Source organism: Staurois parvus, unplaced genomic scaffold (assembly GCF_062004578.1).
Source record: "Staurois parvus isolate SC_StPar_1 unplaced genomic scaffold, SC_StPar_1.0 ptg000132l, whole genome shotgun sequence".
In the NCBI taxonomy this organism is placed as follows: domain Eukaryota; kingdom Metazoa; phylum Chordata; class Amphibia; order Anura; family Ranidae; genus Staurois; species Staurois parvus.
Genome location: NW_028317928.1, coordinates 2,541,241 through 2,558,193, shown reverse-complemented (window position 1 = coordinate 2,558,193; position 16,953 = coordinate 2,541,241). Strand labels below are relative to the sequence as shown.

At 46.0% G+C, this 16,953-nt stretch overlaps 1 protein-coding gene across 4 annotated transcripts in view; it reads left to right on the top strand.

Annotated features, from left to right (window-relative positions):
- The window catches only part of LOC149466152 (uncharacterized), a 55,825-nt gene that overhangs the window by 21,077 nt on the left and 17,795 nt on the right, over positions 1 to 16,953 (top strand). For all 4 annotated transcript variants that reach the window (XM_089672853.1, XM_089672852.1, XM_089672854.1 and 1 more), the window contains 3 exons: positions 3,639 to 3,731; positions 9,815 to 9,870; positions 15,998 to 16,100. In XM_089672853.1, the coding sequence (XP_089528979.1) occupies positions 3,639 to 3,731; positions 9,815 to 9,870; positions 15,998 to 16,100 (252 nt within the window). The remainder of the gene's footprint in view (positions 1 to 3,638; positions 3,732 to 9,814; positions 9,871 to 15,997; positions 16,101 to 16,953) is intronic.

The following is a 16,953-nucleotide window of genomic DNA, read 5'->3' as shown; positions in this document are numbered from 1 at the left end:
TCTCTCACATTTTGAATGACAATTGCACGGTCATGCAACACTGTACCCAAACTAAAATTTTATCATTTTCTTCACACAACTAGAGCTTTCTTTTGGTGGTATTTAATCACCGCCGGGGTTTTTATTTTTTGCTAAATTAACGAAAAAATACCTAACATTCTGGAAAAAAACACGTTTCTTTGTTTCTGTTATAAAAGTTTGCAAATAAATAATTGTCCTTCATAAATTTAGACCGAGATATATTCTGCTACATTTCTTTGGTGAAAATAACCCAAATCAGTGTTTATTATTTAGTCCGTAAGAAAGTTATAGAGTTCACAAACTATGGGATATATCTGAAAATTGATCAATCCTGATATACTGACGGCCAATCTCATTTTTTGAGGCCCAAAAATGTCAGGATAGTACAGATATCCCCCAAATGTCAGGACAGTACATATATCCCCCAAATGTCAGGACAGTACATATATCCCCCAAATGTCAGGACGGTACAGATCTCCCCCAAATGTCAGGACGGTACAGATATCCCCCCAAATGGCAGGACGGTACAGATATCCCCCCAAATGGCAGGACGGTACAGATATCCCCCCAAATGGCAGGATGGTACAGATATCCCCCCAAATGGCAGGACGGTACAGATATCCCCCCAATGGCAGGACGGTACAGATATCCCCCCAATGGCAGGACGGTACAGATATCCCCCCAAATGACAGGACGGTACAGATATCCCCCCAAATGACAGGATGGTACAGATATCCCCCCAAATGACAGGACGGTACAGATACCCCCCCAAATGGCAGGACAGATAACCCCCAAATGACAGGACAGATATCCCCCCAAATGACAGGAAAGATAACCCCCCAAATGACAGGACAGATATCCCCCAAGTGTCAGGACAGGACAGATATCCCCCCAAATGACAGTACAGATACCTCCCAAATGTCAGGACAGGACAGATATCCCCTAAATGACAGGACAGATATCCCCCCAAATGGCAGGACAGATATCCCCCCAAATGGCAGGACAGATATCCCCCCAAATTGCAGGACAGGACAGATCTCCCCCCAAATGGCAGGACAGGACAGATATCCCCCAAATGTCAGAGACAGGACAGATATCCCCCCAAATGACAGGACAGATATCCCCCCCAAATGACAAGACAGATATCCCCTCAAATGACAGGACAATACAGATATCCCCCCAAATGACAGTAGAGATACCCCCAAATGACAGGACAGATATCCCCCAAATGTCAGGACAGGACAGATATCCCCCAAATGTCAGGACAGGACAGATATCCCCCAAATGTCAGGACAGGACAGATATCCCCCAAATGACAGGACAGATATCCCCCAAATGACAGGACAGATACCCCCCAAATGTCAGGACAGGACAGATATCCCCCAAATGACAGGACAGATATCCCCCAAATGACAGGACACATATCCCCCAAATGTCAGGACAGGACACATACCCCCCAAATGACAGGGCAGGACACATACCCCTCAAATGTCAGGGCAGGACAGATACCCCCCAAATGTTAGGACAGTACAGATATCCCCCAAATGTCAGGACAGGACAGATACCCCCAAATGTCAGGACAGGACAGATATCCCCCAAATGACCCCTTTTTGCAAAGTAGACAGTCCGACATATTTCATAAGAGGCATGATTTTTGAAGTTGTAATTTTTTTGTCATCATTTTTCGGAAAATGAAGACATTTTTTTGTTGTGAATGGCCACAGCTAATCACATGACACAGATGGGCTGTGACTGGCCCAGCCTGTGCATGTGATCGCTGTAACCTTTCACAGCTAGACACGTTGTATATAATGGATGGCATGAAAGGAAGCCATCCATTGTATATAACTGTCATGTGACCTGCTGTGATTGGTCACAGCATGTCACATGGTACTGGCAATGGGGCCGGTACACAGATCTGTCATGGGCCGTGTCTGAGGTACACGGCTAGTGACAGATTGTGCAGCTCTGCGGGCATGCGCAATGCGCGTTCTAGGAAGGACGTCATATGGCGTCCTCCCGGAGGGACGTAGTGTTCGCCTGGCCGTCATTTGACAATAGACTGGGCGGCAACTGGTTAATGTTTTTACCATTGTGCTGTTTATCTCCCCCGCCTGTCTCCAGCACTGCACCCGTGGACTAGCAGGGAGGAGAGAGACCTTGCAGTGTAATGAGCACCGATTGGTTGCTTTTCGGGAAAGGGGAGTGTCGGGCTTTAACGCTCAGCAGAAGCGGATCTGCTGAGCGAGTAAATGAGGCGCCGGCCCCAGTGAGATAAATAAAAAAAATTTATTCCTTTGGGTTACCCTCACACACACGGAAGCACTTGGGTGTGATTTTCTGTCTGGCAATTCCCATAGCTTGAAGCTTGTTGCCCACATAGGAGCTGGAGCTTCTTTTGGGTGACAAGCTCCATTCGATGTCATTTGCCGCGATTGGCATGTGATTTGCTGTGCGGCGATTCACATCTCGTGAAGCTTCAACAAGGAGCAGCATCTTCTTTTGGGTGATAAGCTTCACGCGATGCAATTTGCTGCACGACGATCACGGCAACAAAACGCAACACTTTTTAGGTGCCGTTGAAAATAATGGCACCTGAACCTGCGTTTTGCGATCGCGGGGCAGAATCGCAGCTATTCTGATTCAAATGCCCAGGTGTGAATGGAGCCACCCTGGTTCACACATATGCGACTCTTGATGCGTTTTCAAACTCACAGATTCGCAGGGTAGATATTATGTATTCCTATTGAGGTGCTTCACACAGATGTGATCCACAGGCATTGCGTTTTGAGCGCCGTCATGAAAAGGGTCCTGTGCGGGTGTGTAGCGGTGCCTTCCAGACTCAAGTGATCAAGTAGAGTGGCATGCCGAGAAGTGTTCACATAGGATTGCTATTGACAGGAGATTTGCATAAAAGTGAATGGAGGCAATTTTGCATAGAAGTCAGTGTGAGGCGATTTTGCGTAGAAGTCCGTGGGAGGCGTTTTTGCAAAGAAGTCAGTAGGGAGGCGTTTTTGCACTGAAGTCAATACTGAGGCGGTTTTGTAGTGAAGTAAGTGGGAGGCGTTTTTGCGCTGAAGTCAGTGGGAGGCGTTTTTGCGTAGAAGTCAATGGGGAGGCGTTTTTGCACAGAAGTCAATGGGGAGGCGTTTTTGCACAGAAGTCAATGGGGAGGCGTTTTTGCACAGAAGTCAATGGGGAGGCGTTTTTGCACTGAAGTCAATGGGGAGGCGTTTTTGCACTGAAGTCAATGGGGAGGCGTTTTTGCGTTGAAGTCCGTGGGAGGCAGCTGTGGAGAGAGAGAGCAAAACGGCACCTGTACTAAAATCACACCAAAACCAGAATTACATTGCCATTTAAGTACAGATAAATGTGAACCCAGGCTATTTGCCCGCAGCAGGGCTAAATGTAGGTAACACCCACCTGCCTGGTACTGCATGTGCTGGGCGTCCGGTGATATAAGTCACGCATCCCTGGAATCACTTTAAGGGTCAATCCACCCAAAAGTGATAGTTAGTCACAGACAGCCCCTCATGTATTATGTATGACTTGGGATTATAGGCTAAGGTTGCTTTGGGGGCTCCAATAAATTTCTCTTGCATATCCTTTATTCACAGACCGTGGAAGCACCCGAAACGTTGGATCTGGCATGGAGGGAGACTTGCACATGATGATTAAAGAAGAGGAAGTTCCCGTGGAGATCAGCACAGGTGGGTAATAAGAACAGATTTAGCTTACTAGGTCCCTGGTGCCCAACCTATGACCCTTTTGCCCCAACAGTCAATAGCAGGAGCATTGATTTTTATAAAGGATTTGATAATGGCAGGGCTTTTCTTCAGCTTGAACTTGGTGGATCTCGATTCCATCACCACTGGCTCAGGCCCCCTGCTCACTACTATCACTTGTAAACACAGAGGTCCGGCTTATGTGTTTACCATTGACTGCTTGTCTCCCAACAACTCTCACAGATCTGATCTGAACAGCTCACACTGAGTGCAGGATGAGGACAAGGGAGGTGCAGGTGCCCGGAGTGCAGTGCAGATGCCAACACCCCCACTGGATGATCTCCCTGCAAGTGCGAGAGGTGGAGCTACCTACAGTGTGCGGGGAGGTACTAGAGCCAGCTGGGTGCTTCAGCTTAATACAGCAACAAAAGTAGTGGGTGGAGGAGGGGGTGGGGAGAAGATGGGGGGGATTGGAGGGGGGTTGCATGCAGAGTTCAGAGCTGAAGAGGGGTGAAAGTGAGATGTGGATGGGGGGAAGCAGAGGTAATCAGCTGTGGAAGAAGGCTGAACTCTGCACCTCTCTGTGTAGAGCACCCCTGAACTCTGCAGCTCTGTGTGTAGAGCACCCCAGAACTCTGCACCTCTGTGTGTAGAGCACCCTGAACTCTGCACCTCCGTGTTTGGTGCTCCACTGAACTGTGTGTGTGGTACTCCTCTGGACTCTGCACTCTGTGTGTGGTGCTCCTCTGGACTCTGCACTCTGTGTGTGGTGCTCCACTGGACTCTGCACTCTGTGTGTGGTGCTCCACTGGACTCTGTGGTGCTCCACTGAAGTCTGTGTGTGGTGCTCCACTGGACTCTGCACTCTGTGTGTGTGGTGCTCCAGTGGACTCTGCACTCTGTGTGTGGTGCTCCAGTGGACTCTGCACTCTGTGTGTGGTGCTCCAGTGGACTCTGCACTCTGTGTGTGGTGCTCCAGTGGACTCTGCACTCTGTGTGTGGTGCTCCACTGGACTCTGCACTCTGTGTGTGGTGCTCCACTGGACTCTGCACTCTGTGTGTGGTGCTCCACTGGACTCTGCACTCTGTGTGTGGTGCTCCAGTGGACTCTGCACTCTGTGTGTGGTGCTCCAGTGGACTCTGCACTCTGTGTGTGGTGCTCCACTGGACTCTGACCTCTGTGTGTGTGTGGTGCTCCACTGGACTCTGACCTCTGTGTGTGTGTGTGGTGCTCCACTGGACTCTGCACTCTCTGTGTGGTGCTCCACTGAACTCTACATTATTTGTGTGGTGCTCCACTGAACTCTGTGTGTGGTGCTCCTCTGGACTCTGCACTCTGTGTGTGGTGCTCCACTGGACTCTGCACTCTGTGTGTGATGCTCCACTGGACTCTGACCTCTGTGTGTGTGGTGCTCCACTGGACTCTACACTATTTGCGTGGTGCTCCACTGAACTCTGTGTGTGGTGCTCCTCCTGACTCTGCACTCTGTGTGTGGTGCTCCACTGGACTCTGGGAGACATTAGGTGCTACATTTGAGGCCTCAAAACCTTGTAAATTGACAACCACTGTCCTAGATAATCTGATCAGGATCCCCTTAGGCTACACTGAATGGGTGAAAAAGTGTCCAACCTATAACTATCTTTTGCAGTAAGGTGCATATGGAGGGGCAACACAAATCACAAACAAACAAAAGATTTCTCAGCACACTCGCCAACCCGCAAAACAACCAAATTGACCCCGTCTAACAATTCACCTTAAAAACAGAGGGTTTAGTTTGCACACACTTGCAAATATATGTGTAAGCCACAGTGCCCACGCCAAGGGACCTCTGTATATACTGCGATCTTAACTATATATTTCTGTCACCCAAGCACACATAGCAATGGATAGATTAGGGCAGGAGTGCCTGGAGGGAGCCCACCCCTCCTTAAAGGCACAGGGATACACGTGAAGCCCAGCAAGAGCTCAATGGCAGCTTAAGCCATCCAGTGTGTCCCCGCACCTAATTCATCCAAGTGTACAAAAAAGTGGCAACCACCCCAACCTTTATCTAGCCTGTGCTGTAAGATGCATATGGGAGGGTATGCGTAGGCCGCAGTGCCCACGTCAAGGCTCCTCTGTATACTTCGGTCCTAACTTTATAAAACAGTTGGTCGAATTGGCGGCTAGGATGCAGTGGATGTCTTCAGCTGCCATTGTGCTCTTCCTAGGTGTCACGTGCGTCCCTGTACCTTTTAAGGGGTAGACTTCCTCCAGGCACACCTGCCCTAATCTATCCACTGCTATGTGTGTTCCAAGACGTATACAGAGGACCCTTGACATGGGCACTGCAGCTTACGCATATATTTTGCAAGTCTATGCAAACAAAACCCTCTGTTTTTAACATGAATTGTTACAGGAACAATTTGGTTGTTTTGCAGGCTGTCTGGTAGGTGTGCTGGGAAATATTTTGTTTGCTTGTGATGTACATTCACATGGGTGACTAGCGCCAGTGTGAATAACAGCAGCAGGAATTTCCTGATTCCCGCAGATGTTTCTGACACTTGTGAGCAGCTAGATGGGGTTGTCGCGCCCTGTGCACTTTAAAAACAGGTTAGCGGTGGCCACAGCTATTCGTGGCTGTTCGTCCAGCCAGCGATTGACTGCGGTGATCACTGTTGGTCGCACTTTGGTGGCAGAAACAGATTCCTGCCATTGTTATATACACTGGAGCTAGTTGCTTGTGTGAATGTAGCCTTATACTTCAACTTGACCCAATCTTCTTCTGTTCTTACAAGTGACTTGGTGCAGTCCATATACTGTAGTACGTATGGGAGATGTTGTTGTATATGGTCCATACATGATACAAATGCCTCCAGAAATGCTCCAATCAACCCTCAGATGCCAGCAGTCAATAGTGGGAGTGGCAGCAATTATTTGTAAAGGAGTAATGTAGTGGTGGTCAACTTTCTTGATATGGCGGGCCTCAAGTGTGGCCCCAACATCATCAAAAGACTGCACATAAAATTCAATGAATATTCATTATTAGAGACAGCAAACACACAACAGGATATATTGCAGACATAATACAAGAGATGATCAGAGATTGTGGGTATGATACAAGAGATGATCAGAGATTGCAGACATGATTCAAGAGATGATCAGAGATTGCGGGTATGATACAAGAGATGGTCAGAGATTGAGGGTATGATACAAGAGATGATCAGAGATTGCAGATATGATACAAGAAATGGTCAGAGATTGCAGATATGATACAAGAGATGATCAGAGATTGCGGGTATGATACAAGAGATGATCAGAGATTGCGGGTATGATACAAGAGATGGTCAGAGATTGCGGGTATGATACAAGAGATGGTCAGAGATTGCGGGTATGATACAAGAGATGATCAGAGATTGCGGGTATGATACAAGAGATGGTCAGAGATTGCGGGTATGATACAAGAGATGGTCAGAGATTGCGGGTATGATACAAGAGATGATCAGAGATTGCGGGTATGATACAAGAGATGATCAGAGATTGCAGATATGATACAAGAGATGATCAGAGATTGCAGGTATGATACAAGAGATGATCAGAGATTGCAGATATGATACAAGAAATGGTCAGAGATTGCAGATATGATACAAGAGATGATCAGAGATTGCGGGTATGATACAAGAGATGATCAGAGATTGCGGGTATGATACAAGAGATGGTCAGAGATTGCGGGTATGATACAAGAGATGGTCAGAGATTGCGGGTATGATACAAGAGATGATCAGAGATTGCGGGTATGATACAAGAGATGGTCAGAGATTGCGGGTATGATACAAGAGATGGTCAGAGATTGCGGGTATGATACAAGAGATGATCAGAGATTGCGGGTATGATACAAGAGATGATCAGAGATTGCAGATATGATACAAGAGATGATCAGAGATTGCAGGTATGATACAAGAGATGATCAGAGATTGCAGATATGATACAAGAGATTGCAGACATGATACAAGAGATGGTCAGAGATTGCAGACATGATACAAGAGATGATCAGAGATTGCAGACATGAGACAAGAGATTGTCAGAGATTGCGGGTATGATACAAGAGATGATCAGAGATTGCGGGTATGATACAAGAGATGATCAGAGATTGCAGATATGATACAAGAGATGATCAGAGATTGCGGGTATGATACAAGAGATGATCAGAGATTGCAGACATGAGACAAGAGATTGTCAGAGATTGCGGGTATGATACAAGAGATGATCAGAGATTGCAGATATGATACAAGAGATGGTCAGAGATTGCGGGTATGATACAAGAGATGGTCAGAGATTGCGGATATGATACAAGAGATGGTCAGAGATTGCGGATATGATACAAGAGATGGTCAGAGATTGCGGATATGATACAAGAGATGGTCAGAGATTGCAGATATGATACAAGAGATGATCAGAGATTGCGGGTATGATTCAAGAGATGGTCAGAGATTGTGGATATGATACAAGAGATGGTAAGAGATTGCAGATATGATACAAGAGATGATCAGAGATTGCAGATATGATACAGGAGATGATCAGAGATTGCAGATATGATACAAGAGATGGTCAGAGATTGTGGGTATGATACAAGAGATGGTCAGAGATTGTGGGTATGATACAAGATACATGATACTGCAGATATTACATAGTCTGCCTGAAAAAAGGCAAAAGTCCATCCAGTTCAACCATTAAAGAAAAAAAGTTATAATCCTACACCCAAAGTTGATATGATTCAAGAAATGGTCATAGATTGCGGATTTGATGCAAGAGATGGTCAGAGATTTGAATATGATGCAAAAGATGGTCAGAAGCTGTGGATATGATGCAAAAGATGGTCAGAGACTGCGGATATGAGGCAAGAGATGGTCAGAGACTGCTGATATGAGGCAAGAGATGGTCAGAGCCTGCGGATATGAGGCAAGAGACGGTCAGAGACTGCGGATATGAGGCAAGAGACGGTCAGAGACTGCGGATATGAGGCAAGAGACGGTCAGAGACTGCGGATATGAGGCAAGAGACGGTCAGAGACTGCGGATATGAGGCAAGAGACGGTCAGAGACTGCGGATATGAGGCAAGAGACGGTCAGAGACTGCGGATATGAGGCAAGAGACGGTCCGAGACTGCGGATATGAGGCAAGAGACGGTCAGAGACTGCGGATATGAGGCAAGAGACGGTCAGAGACTGCGGATATGAGGCAAGAGACGGTCCGAGACTGCGGATTTGAGGCAAGAGACGGTCAGAGACTGCGGATATGAGGCAAGAGACGGTCAGAGACTGTGAATATGATGGAAGAAGTGATGATCAGACACTACACATAAGATGGAAGTGATGATCAGAGTCTACAGACATGCTGCAGGAGACTGTCAGAAACTGTGATCATGCTATAGGAATTGTTGGAGACTTGGGACATGGTTCAGGAGGTAATCATAGACTGGAGATCTATTACGTGAGACTGCTAGAAATCACTACTAAAAAAGGGCAATAGGGAAACGCAGAAGTGTCTGCAGGGGCCCTGAGGACCACACAAGAAGTGCCAAGGGGCCACAGGTTGGATACTGGGGAAGGGGGGTAATAGCAGTGATTTCTACTTGCTTCATGTGACCAAGCCTGTAACATGTCTTTAGTCTCTGACTATCCTACCCTTTAATACATCTGCATATATGGTACATACGCATGGTATATATGTATATATTGGTGATGTCGGCGACCACATTTAAAGCCAACCTGAACCTTTTAAGATCTGAAAAACACTGCTTTATAAAGTTCCTGCGCAAGAGTGTGGGAAACTGTTCTAAGTCACACATTGCAAGGTGGCACCTTCCACCCTGCTCATGTCAAGAGGGAACATCTGCAGACCGCATGCTTCAGAGAACCACAAAACTCCTGGAAGTGTTGCATTAGAAAAAAAAAATGCAGCCAAGATTATTATAATAGGAAGGTACCACTGACCCACCCACCAGACCACGAGAAATGGCTTATTGCAGATTTATAGAATGTGAACCATGGTGACAGGGTCTCTTTAACAATACAGTGTTTTCCTACAGGTGAATTCGGGAACAGGCGTACACGGGATGATAGCTGGATCGTACAGGATTATCAGGTAGATGGAACGACCTTGTGAAATAATATAATACGTGATTGGGGGGGTGCTTTAATCACGTGCACTCCTGAGGATTCCCCCCCCTTCCTGACCAGGCCCTTTTTTGCGATACGGCGCTGCTTTACTTTAACTGACAATTGCGCGGTCATGCAATGCTGCACCCAAATGAAATTTTTTTTTCCCCCCACAAATTGAGATTTCTTTCGGTGGTATTTGATTGCCTGTGCGTTTTTTTTGTTTTTTTTTTTTTTCATTTTTTTGCACTGTAGAAAAAAAGACCGCCAATTTTGAGGGAAAAAAACAATATTTTTTACTTTTTGGCTATTAAACATGTCCAGTAAAAAAATTTAAAAAATCAAATTTCGTCATAAATTTAGGCCAAAATGTATTCTGCTCCATGTCTTTGCTAAAAAAAAAAAAAATCCCAATACGTGAAAATGAATTGGTTACGAGAAAGTTATAGCGTTTACAAATACCGGTATTGATACTGGGATTTTTTTTTTTTTCTGTTTTTTTTTTTTTTTTTTTTTTTACTAGTAATGGTGGCGATCAGCAACTTATAGAAGGACTGTGGCGGGCATTCTGACACTGGGGGGAACTAACTTGGTGTTACTAACATCCCCAGTGACACCAATACAGTGACCAGTGCTAATAAAAAGCACTGACACTGTACTAATGGCACTGGGCAGGAAGGGGTTAACACGTGGGGCGATCAAAGGGTTAAATGTGTGCTGTTTCACGTTATGCTGTATGTGCTTTTGACTAAGCACACTGCTTTGTATGGCTCTGCTATGCAGAGCCATACAAAGCAGTGTGCAGGAGCTGACAGAGGAGAGATCTGTATTGTTTACATACAGCTCTCTCCCCCTTCGGTAATATTCGGAGATAGAGGCGGACTGACCATTTGGAAACTCGGGCACTGCCCGAGGGCCTGGGGTCAGTAGGTGGCCCTATGAGATGCCCCTGGTACCTTTTTCATAGGCTTTTTTGAGTTTGAGCAAGGACACAGGGGCCCCATGATCCCCTATTGCCCGGGGGCCCCATGAGTTGTCAGTCCGCCCCTGCGAGTCGGAGATCACCGGGTGTCGGCAAGTAATCACCGGCCAGGGCCCAGGGATTGACAGCCGAGGCCTTGTGGTGGCAGATGGGACATTTTGTAGTGTTTCCATTCACAGAGTCTTGTGAATGGATGATATGGCTGTTCAGGCGGTGCAGTACCAAATTCAAATGAAAACGGGGTACTCTGGAGAAGTATCCTGCCATTCAGGTAAGGGGGGGCTGTAGTTTGTAGGTCTGTGTACGGGAAGGGGAGGGGGGGGGAGATGAGACCATTGAGACCATGTTTCACATTACAGCCTAAATGGGCTGACCATGAAACATGGTCACAAAAGTGAGAAAATGGGGCTGCTAAAGTAGTTCTAAAGCCAACATTTTTTTTACTTTAGTGCATTCCCTTCATTAAGGTGAAAACATTTTTTCTTGCTTTCTGTCCTCCCCCTTCCCTGTGTGAAGGGGAAGAGAGGGGAGAAGAGATCCAGCACTGTGCACAGCTGCACCTCTTCTCTTCTCCCCTCTCTTTCCCTTCACTATTGGCTTCTACTGCTGTCAATCAAATGCAGTGAGGAGGAAGTGAGGGCTAAACCCTGCTGTGTGACTATGGAAGCATGGCACCATAGATGCACATAGCTTGGGAGTGAGCATGCACTGTGCGCCCCCATAGCTTGGGAGTGAGCATGCACTGTGCGCCCCCATAGTTTGGGAGTGAGCATGCACTGTGCGCCCCCATAGCTTGGGAGTGAGCATGCACTGTGCGCCCCCATAGTTTGGGAGTGAGCATGCACTGTGCGCCCCCATAGCTTGGGAGTGAGCATGCACTGTGCGCCCCCATAGCTTGGGAGTGAGCATGCACTGTGCGCCCCCATAGCTTGGGAGTGAGCATGCACTGTGCGCCCCCATAGCTTGGGAGTGAGCATGCCCTGTGCGCCCCCATAGCTTGGGAGTGGGCATGCCCTGTGCGCCCCCATAGCTTGGGAGTGAGCATGCCCTGTGCGCCCCCATAGCTTGGGAGTGAGCATGCACTGTGCGCCCCCATAGCTTGGGAGTGAGCATGCACTGTGCGCCCCCATAGTTTGGGAGTGAGCATGCACTGTGCGCCCCCATAGCTTGGGAGTGAGCATGCACTGTGCGCCCCCATAGCTTGGAAGTGAGCATGCCCTGTGCGCCCCCATAGCTTGGGAGTGAGCAAGCACTGTGCGCCCCCATAGTTTGGAGTGAGCATGCACTGTGCGCCCCCATAGCTTGGGAGTGAGCATGCACTGTGCGCTCCCATAGTTTGGAGTGAGCATGCACTGTGCGCCCCCATAGCTTGGGAGTGCGCATGCACTGTGCGCCCCTATAGATTGGGAGTGAGCATACACTGTGCTCCCCCATAGCAAGCAGCTTACTATGGGGGCACACAAAGAAGAGGAGGAGCAAAGATTGCTTGTGGGGAACCCAAGAAGAGGTGGTTTGGGACAGCTCTTCACAATATTGTTATACAGAGCAGACACGTATATCATGTTTATTATTTTGATTTAAAAAAAATTGCCTTTATTAACACTTTTTATAGAGGACCAGACTCACTCCTGCTCAGTATTAATTTTGAAAGGTCCTTAAGTACGTAAGGATTAATAGGCACAACTGCTCATACGTAAAATATGTTTCTTTTAGGCAAGTGATCAAGGGATGGTAAAAACGAGCAGCTGTGTAAAATAACAGCCGGACATGACTGTTCACTTGCCGCGGTTGTGATACTCTGCTTCATGGTCACAACATTTTTAACTTGGAGCGCAGAGTTTGAGAAGCGGCATTGCTTGTCAAACTCGCCCATTGAGTTCATTGGGGCCGTGCCGCAACAGCATGCAATGCATGCGATTGTGGAGCGGTTGTGTGACATCACAGGGTTAAATAAGGCAGTGAGGAGGCATCTAAATGGGGGTATCCTCCTGCGCTTTATATAGATAGGATCCCTATATTAATAGCTGCTGTCACTCAACTAAAACCAATAAGTAATCAAATATGTATCCATAAATTAATGAAGCGCTGTAAAAATAATATATATATACTATAGTGCCATTAATAACTAATAGTTCTCTGTGATAATAAACTCATAAATACAAAAAATATTTAGTGACAAAAAAGTAAATGAGTGATAACAAATATATCTTGTGTATCCATAATATTCAGTAAAATTATTATACAATTACTTGGCATATAACTGTGAATCACACAAATGCGAAAACCATCCGTGTATATATGAAAACAAGTCCATGCAAGTGAAACTTTGTGAAAAAAGTGATCTTCACTTCTAGTGCACAAAATCCTCAAATGGCAGCAATGCCTGCTCACCACCCCACACTGACCCACACAGGGCCAAAAGGCTATTCCTCTCCTCTATAACAGATCCTTATTGCAGATTGCTCATCCAGGGATCACAGGATTTCCACTCCACCTCCACTCATAAGTTATACAAGACACAAGAGAGAACCCGACTGGCTGCCTCCTGCACCCGCGTGTTCTTTGTGTCTGCTCCCCGCATTATTTATAAACTAATTTGGGTTATGTCTTTTACTAAAAAGATTACATAATAAATTTTGGCCAAGATTTATGATGAAATATTATTTATTTGCAAAATTTTGTAAGAAAAACACTTTTTAAAAAAATGTTTGGACTTTTTCATTTACCTAGCAAAAAAAATAAAAATCCCAGTGGTGAATAAATACCACCAAAATAAAGCTTTATCTGTCTCAAAAAATGCTAAAAAATTTCATATGGGTACAGTGTTGCATGACCGTGCAATTGTCATTCAAAGTGTGACAGCGCTGAAAGCTGAAACATAGTAAATAACTATTTCAGACATTTTGAGAGGAATAGAGAAAGCAGAAGCAGAGAGAGCAGTATGTGTTGAGATGACCTGTCTTTTCTGGTTGTAGTCACTATGGATCCCATCATGAGCATAATGCGGCGCGTTCTACCATTTTTTCCTTCGCAAAACCTGGAACTGACTGCGCTGGCGTACCGGGTTCATTTGAATACATGGAAAACACTGTGCATGCATTTCTGATGATCAAAAAAGGCTCTGCACAGCATCTGGATATGGACCAATCAAAAAACGCATCTAAACGCAAACGATTATAAACTCGGTTAATCCCGTTTCTAAAATATTAGTGCCGCGCTAAAATGCTTGTCACAATTTCATCAACGCATGTAAATTGAGCGTATAGGTGACTAAAGTGCAATATCAATATAAATTGTATAAATAATTTAAATGATGCTAAAACAAATAAAAGGAGTTTGTAGAATTATTCGTGAATATTAAAACATCTTTTGTGCAAAGATATCGGCTGAAATAGTGCCTATGATTGGCACGTGAGGTTATCCATGATGAACAAATGTGCAAGAACTTGTGAAAGCAAATCCACCCTTGGGACGGATGTACACTCACCAGACCATAAATAATAATGCACATGGGTTATAATACATCGCACATCTGGGGGTGCAGCCGTTTGCTGACAGTTACAGGATCATCCATCTATCCGTCAGGGTGGGTGCCTGGTGGTCCTGGCCCACATCCAGATGATGTCGAGAGCCTTTTTTCATCATCAGAAATGCATGCAAAGCATTTTCCATGTATTCAAATGGACCCGGCACATCAGCGCAGTCAGTTCCAGGTTTTGCATATCTGGTGGTCCTGGGGAGGAATCGGCTCAGCCACAGGAGCCAGAAAGGTGCTTACAGTGTAGTATTTTATTATAGTAATGGTAGCAAGTAACATAAAAGTATCCACATGCAGTAACACAAAGTAATAAAATAAAGTACCAAGATGGCCGCCGCTCCTCTGTAGCGGCGGCTAGCGGCGGCTAGACGTCAGCAATAGGGCTCCACCCAACGCGTTTCGTGTAATAACATGTCCTCAGGGGCACACCCATTGCTGACATCTCAAATTTATCTCTTTTATATAGCCCGCAAGGCGCCAAAATACTGCGAGGTGACGCCGCCATTTTGCCGGTGACACATGGTCACGTGGTAACCGCGGCCATCTTGCCGGAGTCCGGGCCAGGTTGGATTGCAGCCATTTTACTGGAGGTGCTGATGTACTGTTGTGAGAGCACATATGTGAACAGGGACAAAGCTGTTCACAATCGTACAGAGTAGGCTATATGTTTAACCTCTTCACGCCGGCCAAATGCAAATGTGCGACCTTCCGGCGTCTGGGCCTAGACGCTGAGTGGCTGCACATTTGTGTTCTATTAAAAAAAGGACATATGTGCCGAGACCGTGTGCCCTGCCCGCTCCCAGCACACATGTCCGGTACTCACGGAAAGGTCCCGATCTCCTCTTTCGATCGGGACCTTTCCCGATCATGTGACCGCCGTGACGTCACGGCGGTCACATGACTAAATCCCACCCCGCCTCCCGGCTTCTGAAACTCTTAAAGGGCCAGGAGGCGCCGGCGTAAAGGGGTTAAAAAACAGGGAAAACAGGAGTATAAAGTCTAATGGCGTATAGAGAAGCATAAAAGTGTAGTAATGAAACTTGGATATTTCTATTGAAAAACGAGGTTTAAAAATGTATCTTATTGATACTAGCGATATCATATCTGACCGCGGTTAATCGTGTTTACAAGTGTTTGGAGTTTGAAATGCTGGTAAAATCTTCTGAATGCAATTTTGTTGTGTTAAAAAAAAACAACTGTAAACTCAACTGCCGGTAAATGACATAGTGTACATAGGAAAACATTAGGGAGAGTTCAGGGGCTGCTGAAAAAAATGCTGAACAGATTCTGAACGTCAATTTAGCAGCTGCAGTGTACATAGAGTCCTTAAAGTCATACTGAGGAAAAGCACAACTCTGAAGGGAAAGAAATTTCAGTTTCAGAAATAGCCTGTAAAGGGACAGTTTTTCCTGTTGTCTGTGGCTCTGCCGGGTGAATTTCTTTCACTTCTTTTCTAGTAATTGTCACCCAAAGTAACAAGAATGCTTGTACAGGATCACAAGGATCATTGGGCCGTCAGATGTTGCGTCATTGTTTGTAGGCACCTTGCATTTTTTTGTAACATTCTCTTTTTTTTTTCTTTGTGCTATTCAGAATGACAGTCTTAAAGTTGAAGTCAAGGAGGAAGCACAAGACGCGTATATGAGAGGTGCTGGGCAATGTAAGGAGGAGGAATTTCCTACAGAGATTGGTGCAGGTAAGTAACACCAAAACCAGAGAAGAGTCCCAGATCCTCCTTGTTCAGTCACTTCAACAATCTCTTCTTCTCCCCCCTCCTCTGTCAGTAGACAGTAATGGGGGGACAGTATGTGCCCAGGGGGGGGGGGGGGGGGGGGGTCAGGAGCCAGAAGCCTCTATTAGATTCCAGCTATGAGCCATGGAAGGAGAAGGTGATGCCTCCAGAGATCAGCACAGGTGAGGAATAAACACTAAATCCAGAGAAAAGTCTCAGATCCTCCTTGTTCAGTCACTACAACCATCTCTTCCCCCCCCCTCCTCTGTCAGTAGACAGTAATGGGGGGACAGTATGTGCCCAGTGGGGGAGTCAGGAGCCATCAGCCTCTAGTAGACTCCAGCTATGAGCCATGTAAGCAGGAGGAGATGCCTCCAGAGATCAGCACAGGTGAGGAATAAACACTAAATCCAGAGAAGAGTCCCAGATCCTCCTTGTTCAGTCACTACAACCATCTCTTCTTCTCCCCCCTCCTCTGTCAGTAGACAGTAATGGGGAGATAGTATGTGCCCAGTGGGGGAGTTACAAGCCTCTATTAGATCATTGGGTTCCATGCCACCTTTCGGTTCAGTCTACAATTAAAGTGCAACCCCATTTCCAAAAAAAGTTGGGATGCTGTGTAAAATCGACATAAAAACAGAATGTAATGGTTTGCAAATCTCTTAAAAACTCCAATTTTTATTCACAATAGAAAACAAAAAAACATATATGTTTACACTGAGAAAATGGACCATTTGAAGAAAATAATAGGGGAATTTTGAAATTGTTGGCAGCAACACGTCTCAGAAAAGTCGGTACAGGGCAAATAATCTGGCAG